This window comes from Manis javanica, chromosome 5 (genome assembly GCF_040802235.1).
Source record: "Manis javanica isolate MJ-LG chromosome 5, MJ_LKY, whole genome shotgun sequence".
NCBI lineage: Eukaryota > Metazoa > Chordata > Mammalia > Pholidota > Manidae > Manis > Manis javanica.
Genome location: NC_133160.1, coordinates 82137809 through 82165653, shown reverse-complemented (window position 1 = coordinate 82165653; position 27845 = coordinate 82137809). Strand labels below are relative to the sequence as shown.

Here is a 27845-nt window from a genome sequence, read left to right as displayed (position 1 = left end):
TATTAACTATAGTTACAATTCTGTATATTCCACCCCCATGACTTATTTTATGCCTGGAAGTTTGTACCTTTTGATTGACCTCCTTCACCTATTTTGCTCAGCCCCTGACCCCACCTCTGGCAACCACCCATCTGTTCTCTGTACTTATGAGTCTGGATTTTTGTTTTTGTTTTAAGATACCATACATAAGTAAGATCATTTGGTATTTGTCTTCCTCTGTCTGACTTATTTCACTTAGTAAAATGCCTTCAACGGCCATACAAGTTGTTGCAAAACATGATTTTATTCTTTTTATGGCTGAATAATTCTCAATTTCATATACATATACCATGTTTCCTCTATCCATTCGTCTATTGATAGACACTTAGGTTGCTTCCATATCTTGGCTATTGTAAATAATGCTGCAGTGAATATGAGGGTGCATTTATCTTTTTCAGTTAATGTTTTTGCTTCTTCTGCACAAATACCCAGAAGTGGAATTCCTGGATCATCTGGTTCTTTTAATTTTTTGAGGAACCTCCATACTGTTTTCCATGGTGGCTGTATCAATTTACATCATTTTCCCACCAACAGAGCATGAGAGTTCCCTTTCTCTACATCTTTGCCGGCACTTATTTTTTTCTTTTCCAGATTTCTTACATCATGTCTGTACTTTCGCAGGAAAAGCCTGATGACACCAAATAGTGGACTGGCGTATGTCTGAGGCAACTCACACAAGATATATATAAAGTGTGATCAAGTGAAATGACTAAAAAAGCCAATTACATGTCACTAAAGATGTAACCAAGTGTGAGACTTAATTAATTCAGGAACTGTGTGTGATGTTAAGGTGTTCCAGGAACAGCCAGACCCAATGCTAGCCTCAAGGGTCTCATATGGTCTATCAGGAGGTAAACAGATAAGGCAGTATGTAAGCTGGTTAAATGACAAAGCGATAGTTTGGTTCCTGATCAGAGAAGGCTTTACAGAGATGGCATTCTAAGCATAAGTAACAGCCGAGATTTAAAGGAAAAAAATACGGAAGAAGAATGGAGAAAGAGAAGGGACTGTGTGTTCAAAGACATGAAATGAGGATGGGCAGAACACATTTGTTTTGTGAGCAATGATCAGAACATGTTGGCTGAAATGGAAAGTTTGTACAAGGCAGTGGTGAAAGGTGGTTCAAGGAAAGATTATAACTTTTTATGCACAGATTGAAGTTTTAACCTACACCAAAGGAGTTTCAGTTAAGGTTTACACAGGAAAATGCTATGGTACATAGAGTAGCTTGGATAGAGAAAACATTTGAGAGTCAGCCACTAGTGGTTCCAGTATTTATGATGTGAAGTGATGAAGATAGTGACTAGAGTGTCCAGCATGGACATGCAGAGGTGTGGGCAGCTACTCCAGGTGTTTAATAATTTTACAACTTGGTGAGCAATTGAAAGAATTATTTGTATATTTTGAATGACTTCAAAGATTTTTGCTAGGAAAACTGTGGTAAATTTTGAGATTTTTAAAGGAATAACCAAAGGGGATTGCGTTAGAATATTTTAGGTTTAAGTGATGATATGTCCAAATGTTTGGAAATGTTACAGAAAGGACAGTGAGTTTCAGAGGAGAGGTCAACACTAAAAGATTTGTTAGGGCTAAACTGGCAAATGCTTGTTGATATTTTTCCTTTTTCTGCTTCACTGATCCAACACAATTTCTCAGTGGGTTATAAATAGAAGAGCCGTGTCATTTACATTCAAATTGGGACATTTTTGCCAGTGAAAGGGGAGCTATTAGTAATTACATCGAGACAGTAGGGATAAAAGTAAGAATGTTCAGAGCAAATTATAATGTATGGATCCCAGTTTACAAGCTCTACTTGACTTTTAAAGGATGGATGGTTGCCATTTCTTCTTTATTATTGCTCATGTTTTTTTAAAACAAGTCAAGTGATTCAATTAGTGTCACTTTCTTGTGATTTGAGACTAGAACCCATTCTGGCAAGGAATCCAGACATCTAAAGAACAAACACAATGCTGAAGAAGTGGCCTGTGAGTACGACTCCTCTCTGTTACCTTCTACTGATGAGCTTGGCAGGGCTAACAAAGTGCAGGGCAGAGAATCATGGAGAGTCTGGGTTGCCACTGGCACCTCTAGTGTAAAGTCCCAGCTGAGGAAGCATTCTGCTTGAGTTCTATCTGAAAACAGGGGGTTCAAATAAATTCCTGGGGAGCTGGGAGAGTGCCTAAAGTGTGTACGTGTATATATTATGTACACACATATTGGGAGGGGCAGGCAGGGAAAGACTGGTTTCTCTGTAGCTGTAACTGTGATTCGTTTGGTGGTTCCTCTGCTGCACGTGCAGGTGAAGAGAGTACCAAACCTGGTATCAAACTGCTCAAAAGTGTGGAGGGTATCCTGGTGGCTCTCAACTGGAAAGGGATTCAAATACAACTCAGAATGCACAGACATTGTCACCTCCACTTACACTGATGGTTTCCTTCATCAAAGAAGGAATCCAACTTTGGAAGTACTGCGTCCACGCAGGGATAATTTTTCCTATGGCAGTGGACTTTTTGCCTTTACTGTGTATTAGGCTTTTTGTCTAAATAGTTTATTGGGTTTTTTTAATTCAGTGTAGATGCTTCACATTTCTCTTGGTACAAAGGGAAACAAAATGTGTTTTGCTATCATTCTTTGACCTAACCTTTGAAATAACCATGTCATCTGGTAGTTGTGTTATTTCTAGTCTCAGTTATTTTATGTCTCAATAAACAAATGTTTCAGCAATTTATTTTTGAGAAAACTGATTTGATTCTGCAAAGACAAAGTTTATACACCCTGCCTTCAGAAAGGAAGATTTTTCTATGTATCTATTAGTTACAGTTTAAAAAAATGAGACAGAAACTGTAATTTATAAATAAGGCATCAGAATGAAAGCAGTCAACGATTTCCATGGTTCTTTGATAAAATCCCACAAAAGCCAGAGAGAGAGGAAGAAAGACACAAAGTATTGATATAAAGTTATAATGTACATTTTCAAGTAGACTATATATAAAAATATTTTGATGAAATGAGATGATTAACAAATGTTTAAATGAGCAATATCTGACTTCCTTCTGTCTACCAGACAGTAAATCTGTTCATAAGATAGAAATACTGAAAATGATAGCCTTCAAGAGTTGAACAACGAATGGACGGAGAAGAGAAGTCCCAATGTTACCCTTTCCACTATGCATATTCTTAACTTAGCATCAGAAAAGAGAAAACAAGAAACATTCTTAATTCTAACTGTAAATCTGCCATCATGGGGCCAAGAGGGTGTGTGAGGATCAACAGGGCGCAGAGTCTGTGTTCTGATATAAGCTCACTTTATTTAATGCATACCAACACCTCACCAGAATCTTGTAACTACAATTGCTAGCTTTCTTTGCAAAACTGGACCTTTTCATTAATTGCTTTCAACTTAAAAAGTTACCACCCATACTTTGTATCAGACAGTTACCTTTTTCTTGTTTGATTTATTTATAATGACACAAAATCCTACACAAAAGGAGTTGAAGCCTCCTTTGGACCCTCTCTGATGCCATTGCTCTTGCTGCCTCCTCCAAAACAGAGATAATCACCCACCCAAATTTTTCAAACAGTGTTTTTACTACATATATATGTTAATAAGTACAATGCCATTTATAAATAAATTTTTAAATCAAGAAAATGTTAATTTATGAGTTATTAAAGGTTTCATACTCTGTATCTAAGTTAATTCTGTAGCTTGCTTTTTAAATAAACACTTTAAAAAGTGTTTTGTTTTTTACTTTTTTGCTTGTTACTTTTGCCCTTTTTTGATACTACATTTAAAAATGTGCGATTTATAACCTGCTATTGATAAATTAGGAGCTTTTCTCCTACATTTCTTTTGTAACATTAATATCAGTGGACCCACTCTCTGTTGTTCTTTGTGGGTCAAGAGGGAAGGCACACTTTTGGCAACCACCAAACAAAATACTAGACACAAGGGGCTTGAGTGTAAACTGATTAAGTTGTCTGAAACGTGTCATTTTCAATGTTTCATCATTTTACAAGTTAATGATGCACCACTTTTGATACGGGTATTTAGAAAGTCTTATTTTTCTCATCTAAACAATTTTAGTTGGTTTTGTTATGTATTTGTTGTCTTCAAAATATTAAGACACTTGCTAATAATTTTTCAGATACTAAATACTGATGTATGTGAATAAAACCATGAGTAGACTTGTATAAATACCATTCACCTGCTGCTATGCACTGTTACACATACTCTTCGGTATATTTCCTGGGCTCTACTTAAACACTCTGTTTATGGAAACCTTGCTAAAGAAAGAAAAAAGAGTAATTTTCTATTAACTTGAGTCTATTTTATACTTTATTTATTGACAAAAATAGGATAAAACTTATTGACAAGATTTAATATGACCAGGAGATATAAAAACAACTTTCAACAGGGAAAATCGCAGTTTAATAATGAAGCAAGAAGTCAGACTAAAAAGTACGAAACACCTGGCTTCGTGCAAATAAAGCATAAAACAATTGAGGCCAGAGTGAATCACTGTGAAACAGGAGTAAGCAAATTTGAAGCAAGTGTGATACTGGTACCTATAAATATGCAGCACAAAGTAATTATGCTGTTCTAATGTGCACTGACGAGACACCCTGCTTTGACCTGTTCTGGGTCAGAGACCTGGAGGAAAGCTCCTTGGAACTCCACATGCTGAAAAGAGAAGAAAACCCTGACAGACAGATCATGGGTAAAGGTTGCTTGAGTCAGAAGCACACACATCTGTACCTAAACTAGAAGAATTTGGAGTTATTAAATACACAGAAACGCCTTTACAAGTCAACCGTAGTAACCCCAGCTGAGATGTCACAACAATATGATGTAATGACTCAGCAGTGTCTAGGTACCTTGAAGTGTTTAATGCTGTTTGTCATGACGAACAATCTCATCTAAAGGATTTGCTAATTTTAATTACGAGAATTTTACTCAGTATTTATCCTAAGGAAATGTTCAAATACTAGGGCCAAATGCAACATGGAATTTCTCTCAAATAAGGAAATGCTTGACCCATCCCAGCAATATTTGTAAAGACTAATTGATGCCAGAAGCCAATGCTTCAGATCTGAAAAGAGGGGTGTGTGGTGCAGGCAATGGGGAAAACAGTAAAAAAAAAAACTGAGCAATCATTCTCAAATGGAATGAATCCATTCCAGCCTGGGTGAAAATTCAAGTTAATCATATTCTATCTACTCCATCAACACTTATGATAGCATTCTATAAATTACACTGTGTATATCCTGTATGAAGATGGCTATCATATTCAATCAACAGCCAAAAGGGGGGCAAGAAAAATATTCTACAGGTAATTATTACCAAACTATACAACCCCCTCCGCACCCCACTTTCTGAAGCAAATTGGTATGAAGATAGAGTTTTTAACTCTTCCAATCCAAATCAACCCCCATGTCAGTTGTCTTAGTTCATGGGTGAACACAGTCTCTGGCAGCTGGACATTAGTCAAGCTGGATCTCCGGCTATTATAAAAAACTAACAGGAAAACTTGAGAAGCTAAGGAAAGAAATTATTCCGAAAGCAGCAAAATACACAAAAAATTGCCTTGTCAGAAACTTTCCTTCCCTTTCCCCACTTACAATTCCTTTAACTGAAAAGTTTGGTTCTGTTTTCCTTCCTTCTTTTTCCAAATCAATACCTCGTCCTACAGTGGCAAAGGGTGGAAAGTGGAGTAGATGTAGGCTGTTTGAAACAAGACCGTCTCCTGAGCAAGGACTTTCTAAACTTCTATACTGGACACTATTTAAAGATGGATTTGAAAATTTGTGAATTACAGTAAGAGCATTTAAAATTTCCTACAAAAACATAACCTTGTAATAATGAAGTCATTCTATATGACCAATATAGGTAAATTCTTATTAATACTCACCACAATATCTGTTGTGACTAGAGCTTGTTTTTGGTGCTTTGTATCTATCAACTTCATTCAAAAGATACTTGGATTCCATAATAAAAATGGCAACTATCACTTGAAATTCTCTAGAATTGTGTGAGATCATATAAATATGTGTCTGTGTAGATTTTAGAAATGTTTTAAAGCAGAAAAGCACAAAGAATCATAAACACCTGAATACCCAAAACTGAGATTTGTCAACATTATATTTGCTCCATTTATTTTGAATAAGATAACACACCACAAAAGAAACTTAAATCCTTTTTATAAACTGCCTGTACACTAGAACCAAGCTCTAATAAGCATCGACATTTTTTGTTTTATTTTCATGTAAATATCAGGAATTCAATAAAAGCATGTCTCCTCTGCCTTTCAACAGACAAGAATGAGTAAATTAATTTTCTTCTGGTATCTTTTTAGATACTTTTACACATACATACTGGAATATATTAATGAACAACATACAGATGTTCTGTATCTGGGAATAAAATGTACACAAACGCTATATAAAAAATGCTATTCTGTATTTAGCCTTTCTCATTCAGTGCATTGTTGTCCAGAATCCTTTGCCCAAAAGAAACTGAGTATACTCTTCCTAACGTGGAAGCATGTTCAGGTAATACGACCACAGAATTCCACTATCAATGTTTCCCAAACTCCTGATTAGAATATTATGATCAATTTTTACAAGACCCTAGACTTTCCACATTTGTGCTTCTCTGTGTAATTCTTGTTTTTAAAATTTTATACAAAACATGGCTCTGAAGGAAGTAAGGTAACTAACAGAATTAAGGAAATGGAAGAGGAAACAAGAATGTGTCAATCTAAAAGAGATAAAAGTATTGGTAATGTCTAGTGTATATTCACTGTAGGATAAGGTAAATGTGCGGTTACTGGCTAACATCAGGTACTTCCCACATTTAGATTTTGGCATGGGAAGGAGGAAAAATGAGAAGTTAATTAGGTAAAAACTCTGAAGTGATAAAGGTGAATTAGAAGTATCAGTACCAACTCTGGATACATTTCTTAAAATAGTTTTCTATTTCAGGCTTTGGAAAGGCATAGAAATAAGAACTGACTTAGCTTAACAATCACCCCTATTACTCAGACAGTGATTTCTAAATACTATGTCCACGGCTCCAAAGGAACTAGGGCTCCTTGGAGAAATGGCTGATTCCAGTTCTGCATACGGAATATACAATATGCCTGCCCTGGAACATCTTGTCATCCTCCACACACGAAAACAATCAAGCTATTAGCACTACTCTGTACATGTGAACAAGATTCAGAAGCCAACTTGAAGAAACTCCCACTGGCCAAAGAGATGGGGTAATTTAGCATTAAAACAAAAACAATAGCTAATGGACTAACATACATCGAAATCAAATGAATCTAAAAATCACTGACACATAAAGATAAATCCATGGGTTCATAATGATATTTAAGGAAAAAAACGTTATTCACGTGTTAGGTAATCATATTCTTTTTTGACACTATTAAATATGACCAAAGAATCAAGCATTTACCCCACCTTTGCTATAACTACATATACTTCAGGATTACTGAATAGTTAGTTGATGAAGGCAAATTTCTTCTTACAGAAAGTTTTGTCAAATGTCAAATGTTAAAACTGAATATAATAAAACTTCTAGATCTACCTACCGACTAATAAGGAATACAGGGGACAGAAGAAATGCAGTCAGCCAACTATAGTCTGCAGGAAACTATGGGACAAATGACCTGGTTTCTTCAAAGGACAGATGAAGTGGGAAGGGACACAGGGAGAGGAAGTGAAACCTTTAAGTTAAAAGAAATCAGCCAGTGCGAACGTATGGCTCTTACTTTGATCCACATTCTTAAAAATAAACGGTAAAACAAAATCACTTATGAGACAAATGGGGAAATTTGAACACTTTAGAAAAAAGATTTAGTACTAACAGGTGAGATAATGATAGCATGGTCTGCTTTTTAAATGGAGTACTTAAATTTCGGAAATGGAATCATTTCATTCAGAAATATTTCAGCTGGCATTACTTCTAAATAATTTGGGGAAAAAGAGGAAGTGAATAGGAATATGAATGAAAGAAAATTCACCCAGTGTTGGTGACTGTTTAAGCAGAGTAATGGCTGCACATGGGTCCTTGCCTTCTCTTCTCTGCTTACATGTGATCAAGTTTCATAAAAATAAGAGAGGAAGGTTCACAGGATGTTGAGAATTCTAAAATGCTGAAAGGCATCATGAAGATAACTTTTTCTTCACATTTCAAAATATTTTAGGTAAGCCATACGCTGTGAACCTTAAATGTAAATAAAAATGAAAATGCTACTTTGCAGTGTAGAGAATCATGCTGAAGGGAGACTGAAAAGGAGGAAGTCTTTAATTACAGATTCAAACCACCTTAAACACAGTGCCTTGCAAAATGCATCCAAACAGAATATTCAGTAGTAGCAAGCAGACGAGTGGATGCAGGGATCTGACACACACAAAGGAAACATACAGATCATCAAGAGTCTTGTGAAAATCCTCTTCCTGACTTATGTGACTAATGAGGCTTGTAATGGTATTATTTATTTCTGCATAGTGGTAAAGTTACTATATAATATGAAAAAATAAAAACAAATATTCATAAATATTGTAATTAATCATTTTTTATTTTGTAGTATACCTACATCTGCTCCTTCTGTTCCCCCACCCCCCACCCCCAACCCAATGCAAGCCTAGTTCTGGCTGGTTTTGACAAGCAGAACACAAATAGAACAGGTGCCTTTGTTAGCACTGTACATAAATTCTGGCACCTGTTTGGACACCAACTGGGTGCTCATTAGTCTTGTGATTGCCTAGATTATCACAAATTACAGAACTAGAAATGCTCCTTCAGGCTTTAGGAGCGTGTCTGAATGTTGGCCAGCAGATGCCACTGGAGAGACCAGGCCTGGTCCTGACAGCCTCTATAACGGTTCTACTGCATACAAAGCAAGAACTGGTTGCATAAACATATGCCTGAGAGTCAAATTAGGCAAAGGCAGTGGAGAGAGCTTTTGGGTATGCAGAACAAAAACATTCTCTTGATATAGACAGGTGTGTCCAGTATCTGGTCATATGTCCAAGTGCCATTTAAATTAAGTATTAGTAAGAACATGCCAATCACATTTGACCCCTACTCTGACACAGACTTCAACAATTTTCTGGGGTGGCTTTCCATCTAGCCCTTCATCTATATTTCGGCAACAAAAATAATGGAATTGACACACTACTTCTAGTCCTAAGAGATAAGTGAATTACAGCATGTCCAGTTTGGCAAAGAGATGGTCCAAAAACTCAAAATAAAAGACTGAGTATACTGTGGCAAATATGGTTGCAATGAAGGCTTTCTCTCTAGACCTGGCTTTATTTTATGTCCTCAATGTACTCAAAAATCAAAAACATGGGATGTAAAAGAGAATGTAAAATGTTCAATTGTTGCTTCTGTTACCCAGGTCTGGTGACATGGATGGAGTGTATTAGGGAAATGAAAAAACCTACCTGAAGACTGCAAGGGTCAGAGACCAGAGCACTAATGGCTTCCTCAGTTCAAACTTCGCCCGTTTGTTCATTAGGTGCCGACCACCAAAGATAAAGGCAGCATACAGAGCAGAAAACAGGAAAGATTTCTTCCTATTAACAAACAAAACCCAAAATCTTATGAAATAAAAATATTTAAGCAATTTACTTTTATTTATTAGAATTAATATTTATTCATTATTCATCAGCTTCTACACCTGTTCCCTTTGTGCAAATGCTAGAACCATATTCTTGGGAATGTGCCCGCTTCTCTGAAGAGAGAATGTTTAGTCCAATTGGTGACACAGCATTCTGCTGAAGCCTCCTTGGCAAATTATTAGGTCATCCAGATTAACTGACATAAGTCAGACTAGATATGCAGCTGCCCCTGAACATCATGTGTATTAGGGGTGCCAGCCCCCCACACAGTTGAAAATCCATGAATAATTTTTGACTCCCTAAAAACTGAACTACTAATAGCCTACTGCTGACTGGAAGCCTTACCAACATAAACAGTCAACTAACCCATATTTTTTAATGTTATATGTATTATGTACTGTATTCTTACAATAAAGTAAGCTAGAGAAAAGATTTTTTTCTTCAAACTGTTGCAAATCTCCAAAAAATATTCCAATATAGTTACTGAAAAAAATCCATACATATGTGGACACATGCAGTTCAAATCCTTGGTGTTCAAGGTCAACTATATTTTCTTTTCATGTGTGATGAGTCTAAAAACTTCAACAAAATAGCGTGGAGGTACAATGAAGAAAACTTTTCACCCAAGAAATTAATTTTTCAGTTTGTTTAGACAATTTAGATGAATTAAAAAAAATTATTTTTATTGCATACTTGGTGACAGGGTTGTACTTGGGATAAGAAAAGTTCTTTAAAACTTCATCTTAGCAGGCTAATGATACTAAAAGATAATTTGGAAAATACATGATGATTTAAAACACTCAAATCAAGCTACATGAATCAGGGCACCTCCAACATGAATTGCTGAGATCCCCTCCACAAAAGAAGGAGGTATTAAGTTTCAACATTATCGTTAATAATAGGCATACCTGTCTACGTCATATACTGCAATAGGAGACACACAGGACCACCTAAACTGTACTTGGTCTGAAACCTTTAATGTAATTAAAATCTGATTGTCTACCTCTATGTAGGAGAAATAGAGGATAAATCCAAACTGTGGGACCTTCTGTAGGACAACTGAACTTATTTCTTCAATAATTTGGTAGTATAGAATCCAAATCTAGGACTTTTCTAGATTAAAAAGCTACTCTCAAGATGTAACAACCAAATACAACACACAGAACTTTCTGGTTCCTTACTTGAACAAATTGTAAAAAGATATTTTTAATGAAATAAAGTTGTTAGTCATAATTTTAAAAATCCTTATCAATTAATATTTATGGATGAAATTATATGTCTTGGAGTTGTTTTAAAATATCTCAGGAAACAAGCAAAATTGAAGTAGCATTGAGGGTGGAGAGATGAAACAGGATGAGCAAAAGGGATGATGGACCACAGGGGCTCATTTATTCTCTCTCTTTCTGGTAGTCAGGATTATGCAATTGCATACATTCTTTGCTAAATTATAAAGGTAGTGATAAGGGACAAGGTGGGACTCTTAGAAGCGTATAAGCAACAGCAAACAGAACCTGTTGGTTTACTACTATGCCAACAATAAGTGAACAACAGAACTGACAATGCCAACAAAAACAAGAACAAAAACAAACTTCTACAGAGCTAGGATTCAATAGAAAGTAAGAGGCCTTGTAAATAAACATCTGAGCATAACTCCTAAAAAAAGCAACGTTTCTCTTAAAGTGAGTATTCCCCACTCAGTTAGATTAAGAAGAAAAGGGTTGAAAAGTTGTAAGACATAAAGCAAAAAGCAAAATGCATTCACCTAAACAGCATTACTTGTAAAATGCTTCGCATTTTTTTCCCTGGCTGTTGACATGTATTGCTGACTCATGAAGGATCTTATTTACACAAGGAAGACTCCTACTTCAGTGACTGCAAGTGACCTACTTGGTGAACACCACCCAATAAAGCAGTGACTGCAGAAATTAACCCATGAATAAGGGTGGAATAATCAATTTCACTGAGGCTTGCAAACTATGCTTTTTAAAACATAAGATCTGGTAGAAAGTAAGTGCTTAGCAAATAGTCCTTGAATGATTGTGGTCTTGTTATATCAAATTTCCTGATAGGGAAAAGTATTTTGCACCTGTGTACAGAGGTGCTCAGCAAACACTGAATGAATGAATAGTTGTACTTTCCCAATAATATAATAACTAAATAATAAAATATTCAGAAAAAAACTTAGGATCCATTTTGTCCCTCCAGAGAGAGATTATTTCTATACTACAAAGAGAAGTGGAAAACTGAGACAATTTTATGGAAACTTGAACTATTGAAAACTTCAAGAAAGTACTTTGGGTCGTAAATATATATTAATCACTTTACTTCTCCTTTGAATTTTGCAAGTGTATGACATTAAATTATTCTGAGTTAGAATTACTATCTGCACTTACACTCATGTAAGGAAGGAATCTGTAAAGAGAAATGGAAGTCTACCAAGTTAATGTAGGCAACAATTAATATGCAATAGCATATATTCTTTGCTAAATTATAAAGGTAGTGACAAGTGACAATATTCATAGTATGATTTAAGGAGTGGTTCCTATGGATAGAAATAGTGCTGAAAAACTTTCCTTTAATCCTCCTAATCATCTCTAATGTAGGTAAAGTATTATCATCATTTATAGACAGGCAACCAGGCTCAGAGGTCAGCCTCAGATCATCCTGCTCTCTTGCAGTAAACTTTTGGGAGAACTAAGGGTGTGCCTGATGTACTTAGTATCTATCGGTGTATAAGAACTCCTTAAGCCCTGCTACTGAATTGCTTTGTCATTGCTTAACTGCCTAGTGACTACCTATTTAACCGTGAAAAATTATTAAAGGGACCCCCCTTGTTTAATAACCATGAAAAGATGGGAGAGATCTCAATAGCTTTACGTTACAACTGTCATATTTTGTGGGTGTGGAAACACTTTGATCCAAACCCTCTTCACCTCCTACAGAACACTGAAATTAACTGAGAACGTTTCCTTAAAATTATTTATCATTATTTCTTTTGCTTATCTAATTTAATTCAGATTTTGGTTATGGTTAAATTATTACTTCTATTAGGAACCAAGTTAAATGGATGTCTTTACATGATCCTACCATTCTAGCCATTAAAAGGAGAATAATATGCCCCCAAAAAGCAGAAGAATAAAAATCTTCCCTTGTATCTTTTTTTCTAATTTCTTCAGTTACAGAATGAGAATTAGTCCTAATTCATGCTAATTTCCTGGCATGGACCATTCTCTTTTCCACATGTTTTCCAAGATCTCTTTACAAATGTTCAATTCTACAGCTGGACAACCAAGTCAATTAATATAGACACACAGAATTTGAAAACTGTTAGGCCCTTAGAGATGGAGCCCAATTTCCTTGTTCTACGGAAAGGAGCAGAGGGTATAGAGTGGGGTGCTCATGACATTAGTTGCACATGGTCACATAGCTACATATACTGCATGTTGGTCAAAACTACCAATTGTTATGGCTGTGATCAAGCAAGTAGGCAAACAAATTAATTGTCTAGGTTATTATCTGGGGCACAGGTGGCCAATAATGGGAATCAATATTTGTTTAAGTATAAATGCCATAATGAAAAAAATTGCTTCTTGTATACTACATAAATTTTCTACTGTGGTGACATTCAAATAATGCTTTGGGTTAATGTAGAAATAAGCTTAGGCTTCCTCTGTAAGAAAGAGTCATCTTAGGAAGCATTAACTCTTACTTCTTTAACTGAATAACCAAAAGGTATCATTTATAGTTTGAATGTGGTATGATTTTTCTGTTTTGCTCCTTAGAAGGTAAGATTTTCTTTAGCAACTGCAAAATTTAACTGGGTAAAATTGCCTTTAGGTTCTGACATCTGGTAAAGGTTCAATTATAGTCAAAATGAATAATAACCTGCTGCTGGCCTACTTATTATTTAATGTAGATAGATGATGTCCCTAATGCTAATGGTAATCCAATAATACTTCATATTCTGGCAGGGCTCCATAGCTGGGTATAATGGTAACACTACATTGTGTTACTTTCAGATAACTAGCAAGTTCTAGATGGTATGGACCCCCCTTGTTTAATAACTCTTAAATACACATTATAGAGCTACAGTTAACAACTGTTAACTGTAGGAGCTTAATACTTTTCAGGATGGTGATTCTATAGCTAAAATTATGAAGGAACCAAACAAATAAAGGTCACCCAAATGAAATACTGATGTGCTTGGAGCTTATGCTTTTATTTACCCTTTTCCCCCCTTCCATTTCTGTCATAAATGTGAATAATGGGAATTAGTCCATAATTTATAAAAATAATGGCTTTATGGGCTTGGTTCTTGGATCCCAGACAGAGCAAAGGAACAGCTCTGGGAAGAGAAGGAACAGTTGAGGATGGGGCTGGTGGGGGCAGATTCCTCTCATTTCCTCCTGCTGGGAATCTACTGTGTTCTCTGGGACTTGGAGTTGGTATCAGGGGGAGAAGACAGTGATGTGTGAAGTCAAGCTAGCACCGTATTGCTAAAATGGGGAAACTGAGGCCCACAGAAGTGGCGGGTGTCTGTCCAAGGCCACAGAGAGTGAAGTGGCTGAGTCAAGCCTGACTCACTGGTCTCCTGCTACTATGCTGGGTTCTGCCTGTGCACCTGCCTCCCTCAGGAAGCTGAGCACTCCCGAGGCACTTGGCCCAGTGACGGCAGGACCTCAGCCTGTCCTCAGCTGTTCCCTAGGAAAGTGACCAGCTGGTCAGGGGCAAGGAGGAAGAGACTGGCTCTGCCCTCTCTAGGCTGTGGCATGCTGCATGTGCCTTTACTCCTTGGGCTTTACCTGTCTCATCTGTGAGATGGGGGCATGGCTCTGAGCTCCTAGGGCTGATGAGGAATGGCCATCCATTGAGCAGATATTGATGGGGCATTGTCCAGGCGCTGCTCCAGAGAAAGGAGCAGGGGTGAACGAGGCCAGGGCCCCATCCCCATGAAGCTCCCTCTGTAGTCGAGCAGATAGCCGAAAGGCAAGCAAAACAGAAACACACAGGGTCTTTTCATGCTGAGACAATAATAAAAAAATAAAAAAATAAAAAATAATGGCTTTATCCTTAGCTGGATTTCTCTATCATGCTACCCTGTTCCTAAACATTCCTAGGAGATGTTTTTCTATTCTTACCAGAGTAGCTGCTTGTGGTTTGTATTTACTGTTCTTTCCAATTGTTCTTCCCAATTTAATGTTCTTTCCAAGCATTGAATGTGTACATTCACATGTTTTTTTTTTTAATTCCTAAGAGTCCACTGAAACCAGTACTTAGCTTGAGCCTCTTTAACATTCACATCAAGACCTCTGCCAGCTGACGTGTACTCCTTGAGAATGGTGAAACTTTCATGTGAGCAGAATGTCAGCATAGAGTAATTGCTGATAAACACCTTAGGGAGATGTGCTGAGCACCTTCACGTCTAGGTGACCTTGTTTTTGTGGTTCCCCTACACATGAAAGGCACAACGAGTAGTGAAAGTGGAAATTCCGCTGTGAGGGAGAAGAGAAAAGAAAAGGAGCCCTAGAAGCATCTCCCACTTTGACTGACAGCTACTGAGGGCATAGGAAGTTTTCACCATCTAAGTCCTAGTGTCTGAAGCTGAGAAAAAGTGCTGATAGGTGGAGACGACATCTCTGAAAATTTCTCTTTTAGTTCAGTTGCTGATTCAAGTCAGGAAACAATTCAAAGTTCTGAAAGTAATATTACGAAGGCCACAAACACACTGGAGACCCAGAGACGGGAGAAATAACACACTGCCTTTAATCAGCAAGACATTCTGTGGTTGTCAGTGGTGGTTATACTTTGATAAGACTGTAAAGGAAAGTTTTCTTGAGAGGGATCCTGAAGTAGAGGGATCCTGAAGCTGTGCTCTTGGATTTCTAGCCAGGTTGAGATTTTATTACATCCTTGAGAATTTTCCCCAAAGTTGCATACAGACATTTTTCTGTATCAAAAATCACTGGAATATTTCAGCAGTTTTTATACACAAGTAAATTATAGCTGGACACTAATCTCTGTGCCCAGAAATTCTGACAAAGAATAATTTTTTGAATAATGGAAATATACTCATAATATATACAAATGAATAGTGACTTTATAATTGAAAGACAAAGCCATGACTGAAGAAAAAGGGTGTTATTCTAATCTGTTACGTCTGACACAGGAAACCTAATCACGTGTGATTTCTGAGCTTTGGGTTGCCAATACCTCTCTCTCATTCTGCTTTCCTATCAAATGCAAATTTAAAGATCACACGTTCTCCCTATTTGTTTTTTTAAAAATGCAAGAAAACCATTCTTTTGTTAAGTCAGTCTTCCTACTAGTAGTTGAAGGAGGCCATGTCAAAGCACAGCTTCACTCGGTACAATGGATTCAGTAACATGAATACTATCTCTTTATAAGAAAGTCAACTCCTCTTACAAGAGACTGTTTTAGAAAGTCACTTATACATAAATGTCAACATATGATTTTTCCCTCTTGTCACCTAAAAAAAATTTTTCATCAATTCTGTTTTCTTGGCTTTCTTTTTACAATTGGAAATAGGATCCTTGGGGAGAAAAGACTTCCAAAATGTTAAACACACACACACAGCCCCATAAAAATGCCATCTCTCTAACTTAAATTGGCCAAATACCCATTAAATTACCTTTGTTTCCTTAGTATTTTCAATTGCTGAGGAAAAAGGCTGGCATCCATCCATTATGCCAATTTAAATGAACTTTCATCATTTTCATTTGCCATGTGGCTAAATGTACCATTGAATGAACAAATAGTAAATCAGTCCCTACATAAGAGTAAGTACAGTCAGGAAGACAGGAAAAGTGTGTTGTAGACAGTAATTCTGATAAAAATTCTGAGGAAGGAGATGGGATGGTCATGAGCAAATGATGTGTGGAAGGTGGAGTTTGAGAGAAGGGACAGAGGCAAGTGGGAATTTTGGGTGGGAAGTGGCAGCTAGCGTTAGGCAAGAACTACACCCAGAGTTTAGCAGACAGGATGCTTTGGGGTGCAGCTGGCAGTCAGTTTGGAAATGCAGGTTAAAGTCAGATTGTGTGGAGCTCTGAAAACTGCAGCAGCGTCAGGGCTGTATATCTTTACCGCAGCGTTGCAGTAAGTTGTGATGTATGTGGTCATTAATTTGTTACTACTGCCCCATACATTACTGAAACTTGTGGCTTAATTTTCTTTTCCTTGCTTCTTTTTAAATAAATAAGAATAGATTCACTCACGTGTATATCATGTGCCTTGAAAGACTGAAGGGGAAAGAGTGGCCCCCTAGGAAGGTGGATGGAGAACTGCTGGTTTAAGTTACAGAGAGCACTTAAGTTGGAAGAGGCAGAATAAAAAAAAAAGTTTATAGAGAAACCTAACATTAAGTACTACTATTCCAGGGTGCAGATGAGGCTGAAGTTTGATTCCATACCTCTAACTCAGTGCACTCTGGCATATTCCCCACAGCCCCTACTGCCAGTATCTGTAGCTGCAGGAGTTATTAAGTACACGTGCATGAACTGAAGGAACATCTTTGGTGAATTGCTGTTCTTCACAAGAATTACTCATGGAACCACCTTGAAGTTTCGTTCATTTAAAAACAAATATTTTCCTGTTCTGAGATAAGAAAAGCAAATTGCTAAACTGCTCACGGCATAATTTCAGTAAAGCTGATGTTTGATTCAATGTCTTAAACTGTGATACAGTAATGACAGTTTCAATCCTGAAGTATTACACCTTAGAGAGATGCAAGGATATTTTTCTTTGTTTTAGAAAAAATGCTTTAGTAAAACTGATCAGAAAGAATCAAATTTAAAGTTAGAATCAAAGATTTTAGAGGACACTAAATCAAAGAATTAAATTCCATTTTCTTTGTTGAAAGTGACAGTTTCTTATCCCTTCAGAAAGAATAAAGCTTGCCACAACTGCCAAATAAAAATCCTGCTAAAACCGTATCAATGGTTTTATTAGACAAATTTTCTCCATCTCAAAGCAAACTAAGAATGAGCTCTGCATTGACAAAATAATTTACAGTTTGTTTTGTTTGGGAGTATTGCTCTCATTATTATTCTCACTTTGATTTTGAATGTCACTTCAGGTTAGAATTTCCGAGTAACTGTCTTGTATAATACATCAGCTACTGATACCAGTCATGGCAAAACATTAAACTCTAGTGATCAGTTTAAAAACAGTACGTTCTGGATAGGAGACAACATGCAGAAACAGCCAGAAAATGGTTCTATCAGCAATTCAGTTTCACTGTGCTAATTCCCTTAAAGAAATGCCCTTTGTTCTAAGAAAAAAAGGAAGCTTTCATCTGAATTTCCAACAAAGAATTGTTCACCTGTTAAGATTATGATAATAAATACAATGAACATGGTAATAATAATAATATAGAAAATATACTAAAATTCTGAAATGGCTCCTATTAAATAAGAATACTTGGGTAACTCTGTGCCACCAGGTGAAATGTTACCTCTTACAGTCTTAAAGTATATTATGTAATATAAATTAGGTATTAGTGATTTTTTTCCTGAATATGAAATTTTCTTGGACCAGAAGTTGTACAATGTATAATTACAAGGCTGCAAAATTTTAAAATAAAGTCTTGTCATCCACTCTCATGGACTACTGACCATAGAATTTAAAATATAAGATGAGGTACTAGTGAAGAGTCCATCAGTAGATGAATGTATAAAGAAAATGTGGTACATATACACAATGGAATATTATTCAGCCATAAGAAGAAAACAAATCCTACCATTTGCAACAACATGGATGGAGCTAGAGGGTATTATGCTCAGTGAAATAAGCCAGGTGGAGAAAGACAAGTATTAAATGATTTCACTCATCTGTGGAGTATAAGAACAAAGAAAAAAACTGAAGGAACAAAACAGCAGCAGACTCACAGAACCCAAGAATGGACTAACAGTTACCAAAGGGAAAGAGACTGGGGAGGATGGGTGGGAAGGGAGGGATAAGGGGAAAAAAGGGGGCATTACTATTAGCAGACATAATGTAGGGGGGTGGCATGGGGAGGGCTGTTCAACACAGAGAAGACAAGTTGTGACTCTATAACATCTTACTACGCTGATGGACAGTGACTGTAATGGGTAATGTGGGGGGGATATGATGATGGGGGGAGTCCAGTAAGCATAATGTTGCTCATGTAATTGTAGATTCATGATACCAAAATAAAAATAAATGAGTGAATAAATGAATGAATGAATGAAATGGAAAAAAAAAAAGATAAGGTACTAGTGATTTTTTTTCCTGAATATGAAATTGTCTTGGACCAGAAGTTGTACAATGTATAATTGCAAGGCTGCAAAATTTTAAAAAGTCTTGTCATCCACTCTCATGGACTACTGACCATAGAACTTAAAATAAAAGATGAATTTATAAAATATAAGACATTAAAATATACAATAAAAATTAATTTAAATAATAAAAATAAAAAATAAATAAAAATATCTGTTTCCTGCTCATCTTCATCCTGAAGAAGTTTGATTGCTCTGTAGACAGTAGATTTATCTGAGAGTTGGAGACTAAAACTACAAGTGATAAAATACTATAAAAAGTATGATTATTCAAATGGAACAGGAACTGGGCTTCAGGTTTACAAGATTATGTGAATTTTCTCAGATTTAAATCAAAACGACAGCTGCACAGATAACTACATAAACAAGCATAAACATATCCAAATCTCTAGTACAGTACTTTCTCTACATTCAAGGGCCAAACGTTTGGGCTGAAAATGACCCAACCTTTCAGCTGCAGTCTACCACCACCTTCTACTTATAGCTTTAGTTTATACTCTTTGCTTCCGACAACTGTAAAAGAAGCTAGAAAACAATATTAAGAAAAAAGCTGCATTTTCATGTGAACTATTACATGACAAAATACAATGCTGCTCTAACTCTCCCCTGGATATAAATTTCGAAGGGGGTTGGGGAAGCAATGAGAAAACCTGCCCCATAGGCTACTTCTGGATTAGAGAGAACACAGCTCAGCAGAGATGATGGTTACTTCATGGTATAGCTCAGATACTTTTCTGTCATCAAGATTGAAATGTACATAGGAAGGTAAGCCTCAGAAAAAACTAGCAAGGACAAGAATTATTAGTAAGGTAGTGAAAATGACAAATACCCAATTACCCAAGAAAGGACCATCAATTTCATTTTGCTCTTGAAACTAAAAATGCAGTGAAATTTCGACTACGGTATTCACACTGGCCCCTTAAATTTGGAATGCTCCCTCAGTGACTCAAAGTAAGACCCACAGAAATTAATTTTGAGAACTCTGGCAACGAGGAAAATGTGCCTTACGGATTGGATTATATTACCTTCCCACTGCTGCTGTAACAAATTCCCACAGATTTTGTGGCTTAAAACAACATGAATTTATTCTCTTAACAGTTCTGGAGGTCAGCAGTCTGAAACGAGTCTATGGGGCTAAACCCAAGATGTTCCCAGGGCTGGTTCCTTGTGGAGGTTCTGAGGGAAAATCTGTTTCCTGGCCTTTTCCGGCAAGGAGCGGCCAACTGCTTTCCCTGGCTCGTGGCCTTTCTCCACATTCAAAACTCATCTCCAACCTTTGTTTCCATCATCATTGCCTTTTCTAACTCTGCTCTGTCATCATATCACTTCTCTGACTCTGATCTTCTTACCTCCTTCTTAAGGACACTTATGATTACATTGGGCTCCACAGATAATCCTGGACCACAGCCAAGGAAGGTTCTTCAATTTTAAATCAGATTGGGTCTATCCAGATATTCCAGAATACTCTCATCTCAAATTTCTTAACCTAATCACATTTGCAAAGTCTCTTTTGCTATGCAAGATAACATATTCACAAATTCCAGGGACTAAGACATGGACATCTTTAGGGGACTAATACTCATTTTATCACATGGATTAACCTGAATAACAGTGAGGTGTAAAACCATTTCTCTACTGCAATACACAGAGGAATGCCCTATAAATGGTCAACCTTTCATCTCTATTCTTGGTTTGTTAGACCTAAAACTAGCCTTCTTTCCCCATAAGAAAGTGCTTTAGAACAAGGGGCTGAGAGCCATACTGTCATGAATGGTCCTGAAGCCCCTGATAAATGGATAAACTCACAAATATCAGTACTTGAACTCTTAGTTACATATGACTCATCATATACCTTATAACAAAGCACCAAAGCTTAAATTTCTAATAAAATATACAGTTCATTAGAAATGATCAATATGTATTCAAGTATCACAAGTTCTAAATTGCCAGTTTATACTCTTTTCAAAACAAAGATTATTTTGACTTGTGACCACCCTCTACATTTCTATCTTAAAATATCTGTTACAGGCTACAGCAAGTACATTTCCCATTTGCAGCAATGCAGTTGTTTTATACTTCATCACCCTTACTGTTAAATCCATAAAGAATGCATCTTCTTCTCAGGTGGCCTAATGAGCTGCAGCATTTGACACAGATGATAACTTCTTTCTGTTTCTGAGAGGCTATTTTTTTCTTATTTCTTCTTCACCTTCACTATCTGCTCTTCTTTCATATTCCTTTGCTGGTTCCCTCTTCAGCACCCCAATCTTTAAACTTTGGAGGACTCCCAGGGCTCAATCTGAGGACCTCTTCTTTTTTCATTTACACTAGTTCTCAATAGGGGTCAGTGATTTTTGACCCTTCAAGGGTATCTGGCAATGTCTGCAGGCATTTTTGGTTTTTAAAACTCTAGGGGGGTTGGCCAGTAGTATTTAGTGTGTAGAGGCCTGGATGGTGTGCAGGACAGTTCTCCACAACAAAGAATTACCTGGCCCTAAATGTCAATAGTGCTAAGGTGGAGAAACCCTGGATAAGAAATATAAAGAGAGAGATTAAGAAAGGAGAAATCAGAAAACTCCAGAGCGTGTATGTTGAAATGTCATTCAGCTTCAAAAAGCATGTTGACTGGTCGGGATGATTTCACTCACGCTTCAGATACACTCAGGCGGAACTGCTTTGGACTGATTCCAAGCACAGAGTAAGCTTTTCTTGTTTCAAATCAGCAATTCAATTTTTAAAATTGGAAACAAGAAAAAACAACCAATCTGGGTCCATTTTTCCCTTCACTACTCTAGCAGTAGGTTTACCTTTGCCTGCAGCGGAAACATGGTCCAGTCTGGTGAAGCTTCTTGGTGTGATCGGTTCCTACAAACTATACATCTGTCACAACGCTTCCCTTGCCATGAAGGTCACCAGAACTGCATTTTACAATCTCTCTCCAGACAAGAGGAAGAAATAACCTGAGATGAAGGACACTCACAGCCAAGACCACCCCCTACCCCACATGCAGAGTTCAGATTCTTCTTGAAGTAGATGTCCAGTTATTTCCATCATTCCTGTACTCACCAATCCTATGGTATGTGGCAAATCCCTGGTAGTCAATCCTAACTTAGCCCCAGATGCGGCAATGTTGTAAAAACACATTAGACCATCAGAACTTACTACTATTGTATAGATCTTATATGTTCATACCCAATTCCTTCTAAAGCATTGAAGTATGACAATTTGATAACAATTAAGGTTTCTATAGCACAAGGTTTTTAAAATTAAGAGTAGGAATAGCTCTATTTCGTAAATCTCAAATTTGTATAAGGAAAATAGGCACTCTGATAAGGTATACCAATTGTAATGAACAAAGTCAACTGCTCTGGTTTCTAAGTCTTAGAACAAATTGATGATTTTTATTAGCTACTCTCAGGCCTTTGCACCCCGACCTTTCTGCCATGTTGCAAGACACTGATTCTCCTTTTATGATCGTGTACAAAACTGAATGAGGTGAATGAGAAGCTGCACTAACGTGCGCGTCATCAGTTTTTACAGGGGAACTAGGGTAAAACCCAACAGTGTCCAAAGCTGGTTTAGGAGCCTTTTATTTCTGTATCTGTTCACAGCATTTCCCACAAAGACCTTCACTTGGCTTCTTCGTTTCTTTATTCACAGGTTCAAAGCTAGGAAAAGTGGTTAAAAGAACTTTTTGGAGGAAAACGTCTAATAGGAAAATCTAAAGATCTATCACAAAACATGAAAAAAGCACAGCCCACTTCTTCAGAGAGTGAAAGGGAATCTGTTTTATTTTTAAAAGTCTCTTTTTACTACTAGGTTAGGAGACAAGAATAATTTCTTCTTTACTTGTTTGTCAGATGAATCCTGAGATATGACTAAGTTACAGCTAGGATTTATCAAGCACAGGTTCCAAGAAAAGAGTCTCAAAGTAACAATGCTCATGGATTTTCTTTAACAAGACAGATTCAGAAGCAAGTAAAAATGCTTAGAGACAGAAGAGTGTGTACCTGACTCATGGTTTCTTTGAAAGCCAGAAGGATAATTGTCTTTCCATATTACCAACTGCCTTCCTTTTGGGACCCACATTCCGTGTGAGTGTGTCCTTAGATTGCTTATAGGGATGCACCTATGTTATATCAATAGACAGCAACCACTCTGACAGAAAACCCAAGCCTTTGCTTTCACTCCTCTTTTCTACTTTTCTTATCTACTGTGCTTATTTAGATAGGAATGTCATTTATGTCATAAGGTGTGTTATAGGTTCTTCAGGAATTTTAACAGATTTGACATCTCTCAGACTATCACCGAATGCTTTTACATAATTCAAATTATTTTACCTCTCTACTCTGAAATCATGCCTTATAACTTCTCCTGGAGAATGTTACAGCCATACTGTGATTCTCAAAAGCCATCACACCCCTTTGTCCCATGGTGCCTCTGCACATTCCACTCTCAATACCTTGAATGCCCTTCCCACCTACCCTTGTCATTTTGTTGGTCTCTGTGAAGATGTTTCTAGGTCAAGCTGACTACCGTTCCCCATCACCACTATGGTTTCCATGTACCTTTTGCATGCCTATCATCATTACACTCATCTCTTTATATGTCACACGTAAGTTCACAGGTCTGTACTCCTTACGTGTAAGAACTGTGTCTTACTCAACTTTGTATGCCCAAAGCCTTATACCACAGTGCTGGCCTTTAGTGGGCTCCTGACATAGGAGTAGATGAATGACATACTGGATATTTTTTAAATCTTGCACTTTGGAAATACTTCAGGGAAAATAAAATATATGTAAATATATAACTAGGAGACTAAACAGGATAACCAAAGCTCAAGTCATCTATGAATGTATGCTTCAAATCCATTTCATTCTGCATCCAAACAGTAAAAATTTTATTTTATTACAGCCCTGGAAGCTGAAAGAATTCTACAAATAAATCTGAATTCAATTCTACTGACTCTTTTAAAACCTTTTTGGAAATATGATTATGTTTCTACTGAGGCATGCTGCCCCTGGGTAGCATCCTATTATCCAGTACTGCTCAGGAAATGTTTCTTTAGCTCTTGCTGGCCAGAGACCAGCGTATTGCTCTCTCCATGTAACTGCTTGCATTACATAAGCAAAAGACACAATAGACAGGTATAAAGTGAAGCTAGTGCTGTGACAGGATCCCTTACTGCCTGATAACTGTGCCCTCATCTGCACTCAACAGAATCTCTGTTATTCAGTCATTCATTTCCAGGCAGATTATATGCAGGGCCAAGTTTTATCTGAAATAAAAACAATGACAACAACCATGTCATAATTTTACAATTCTAAATGAAACATCTTTGTTTTGATCAGGGTCTTTATATAATCAAAAATAATTAAGATCCCATTTGGCATCTATCAGTAGGCAAAGAGAAAAGTGGTAATACCTGATTCAAGTGTGGACACAGTGACTCATGAGTTTTGCTGGTAGATTGGAAAAACAATTTATCAAGAACTTTAAAAAATTTATAACTTGTAATCCTTCAATTCCACTTCAAGGAATCTGTCTAAAATAAACCATCTTAAATATGACAAGAACAAGATAATTTTGTTCACAAAAGGGTATGATGTAGGACAACAGGGAGAAGGTAGACTCAGTCTCTAAGAGTCAGGCCTATACTATAGCATAGTCACTCAAAAGTCTATTACACAGCCATTAGAGTTATGTAAAACATACACGATTTTAATAAATGAGAGAAAAAAGGAGGATGCAGTGTAATTACAAACTAGAAAAAGAAAGAACCCTCACATTCCAAATTTACAGTAGTTATTACTGGGGGGACAGGATTTTGCATGTTACTTTTCTCCAATTTACTTTAAATACTGAAAAGTTTTTCCTATTAGTTTGATAATGAAAAATGAACATTTTATGTAATAACATTAAATGATAAAATGTTTTTAAGAGAACAGATGCTAACCAATACATGAAGCATTCTGGTGGTAGCATGTACATCATATAAAATTACACAAACTTTCATCCATATACTTTTGCATCTGTCTTATTGGGAAGTACTTTAGCGGTCACTCACCATCATACCTACTTGAGTCACAAGACCTGAGTTTCAATCCTGGCTGTCACATACTGCCTCTGTGATCCCAGTGAAAAAACTGGGAAAATAACACCAACTTCTCAGGCTTGTTGTAAATCATCAAAATATTGAACCTGGAGGCATCTGACATATTGTAAATACTCAGTATGTGGTATTTTACCCCTATTACTTATTATCAGCAGAAATAAAAAAAGGCATTAAAGAATAGAACCAAATGCAAAAGTCAGGCTATTTGGGTTTTTATGGCCAAAGGCATTTCAAGTCCTGATTAGTCATTTTAAAGGTGTACATGATACCACAACTCTTGTGAATTTGATATTGACCTTTCGTGAGTACTTTAGAAAGCAATAAACAAGTATATAAAGAAACAAGAGCTTTCACGAAAGCAAATCATTTTGCTGTCTCAGCTTGAATATGGAGAGACGGAACATGTGAAATGAGAATCTGAACTCTTTACTGTTAAAAAAATTCCTAGACAAGATGTAGGGCAGGACCTAAGTTTCTTAGATGACATATGCAGGTGATCACTGAATTGAGCTGAAAAGTACTTGCCCATCTAAAGGCAGTATGTTTATGATTAGTACCAATTTAAAAAATGGCTATAAATAAGCCTTCCAAATTAGATTATTTCTAAAATAATATGAAAACAAAATTGTTATGGGGAAAGTTTTTTTTTCTGATTTATTTTCAGTGGGGAAAAAAGAGTCCCTTTTACAGTCATTTAATTACTCGGGTAGCAGTAGAGAAAAGGATTAAATTTAACCATTAGGCTGATAATGCTGCAGTTAAAAAGACTGTGGAATGTTATGACACTGATATTGTATACTGCTCATTCTTTTCATAACTTACATATTTTTACAATAAAAAATGTTTACTGTGGCAATTCTGAGCTGAGATCAGGTTGGCTGTGCAGCCCTGTGGGTGCAGATAACAGTGCTGTACTGTGGGATTCCAGCTCTGCCTTGGGGGTGAGAGATGGAAGGAACCTGGACCACAACGTGAACATCTGATCTAACCTAGGCTTGTAAAGCTGGCATCATTTCTTTGATGTCAGCAGGCATTCAAAGGTTATCTGCAGGAAACAGATATGGCACTATCTGATTATTCCAAGCCAGCTGCTGGCAGAGAATCTGCCCGTGCAATTTTACATGCCTGGCATGGGGTGAACTTGACTGATTATGAGCAAATATTCACCAGTTCCTTGACAGGACATGCACCTTTCTCTTTGGGCTGACAACAGCTAATGATCTTAGATAACTGGTTTTCCACTTCTCGTCCTGCTTTTTGCCCATGTCTTCGCTTAGATCACTACATGAAAAGGGAACTTCCATTGCCAAGTTATAAGGGGCTGAAATTATGAAAGGGCGTTGGGAGGTTCCTCTTCTTGTTGATATCTGCAACTGGCTCCTATTGGCTGCCTGGGGCACAGACATGCAGCGCAGCAGGAGCTAGAGCCAGAGCCAGCTTTGCAGCTGAACTAGAGCCCCACTCACCTCAACAGTGAAGGGGCAGAAACCTGCATGGCAGTTCTCAGTATGATGTAGCTCCAATAAGGAAAGTTTTAATCTCAAGAGTGGCATGTGATGAAAAAAATCTAATCACTATTTTTAGAGTTAAATCATTTTCCCAGTTACGAACTCTTTGACTAAGTCTGCTATGAGATATGATCAGTCTGTTAAAGATGCAGGGGGCTGTGATGATGGGCAGAGACAGCCTGGCCTGGCATGTGGGCAGCATGGTCAAGAATCCCTATCCATACCTGCATGTGATAAAACAAAAGCAGGGGCTTACCTAAATGACACTGAAATGAGGATTCTTCCTCTTGTGTAAAGGGATGAATTTTGGGGGGTAGATTGACTGAATTCAACAATTTACCAGATATTCACTGAATTGTTGACTGAATTCAACAATTTACCAGAGAGTCACTGAAATGTACATGGTATGTGTCCACTGAAAACATGACTAGTTTCTGTAGCTGCCACAAAGAAGAAAGGTTGTACATTTAACAGCACAAGTAACCACAAAGAAAAATAAATTTTCAGTATTCTTTCCCAACTCGTTGGAACATGTGACAAATCATTCAGAAAGTATTAACTGAGAACCTGCTGTGTGCCAAGCACAGTCCTAGGCTCTGGGAATACATCACCAAACTATACGGACAAAAAAGCGTGCTTCTCACGGAGGTTATGAGTGTAGACACAGACAATTAGTAAGAAAATTAATAAATACTATGGCATGTTAGAAGATTGTAACTGCTATGGAGAGAAGAAACAGTAAAGCAGTGTTAAGCAAAAATGAGATGGGGAGCGAGGGAAAGAGTGCAGTTTAAAATAGGCAGCCAGGGCAGGTACATCAAGAAGGAGACGTTGGGCAAAAAACTTGAAGGAAGTGAGGGAGTGACCCACTCTGGCAAAAAGCGTATAAGGCAGAAAGAAATAGCCAGGGGAAGAACTATCTGCAATGTTTAAATTTACTAGATTCTTTGAATTTTGTCCTTGGAAAATTCAGTATATTGAGTCATCCTTTCAGCAGGTACAGCAGGCTCCCCTTATGCGCGGTCTCTGTGGTTTTGATTACCAGAGCTAACTGCCGTCCGGAAGCAGCTGATCTCCTGAAATACGCTCTGATGTAGCCCAACGCCCTGTCACAATGCCTACGTTATTTACCTCACTTCATCTTATCATGTAATCATCTCATCTCACATTCTCACAAGAAGTACAGTACAGTAAGATATTTTGAGAGAGAGGGAGAGAGGCCACATTCATGTAATT

The 27845-nt window shown here is 37.1% G+C and overlaps 1 protein-coding gene across 4 annotated transcripts in view; it reads right to left on the bottom strand.

The window, feature by feature from the left end:
- Positions 1–27845, bottom strand: part of ELOVL6 (ELOVL fatty acid elongase 6) — a 151981-nt gene that overhangs the window by 37793 nt on the left and 86343 nt on the right. For 3 of the 4 annotated variants that reach the window (XM_017676120.3, XM_017676121.3, XM_017676122.3), the window contains exon 2: positions 9496–9627. The exons of the other annotated variant lie outside the window; for it this stretch is intronic. In XM_017676120.3, coding sequence (XP_017531609.1) covers positions 9496–9627 — 132 coding nt within the window. The remainder of the gene's footprint in view (positions 1–9495; positions 9628–27845) is intronic. 4 annotated transcript variants of the gene reach the window in all.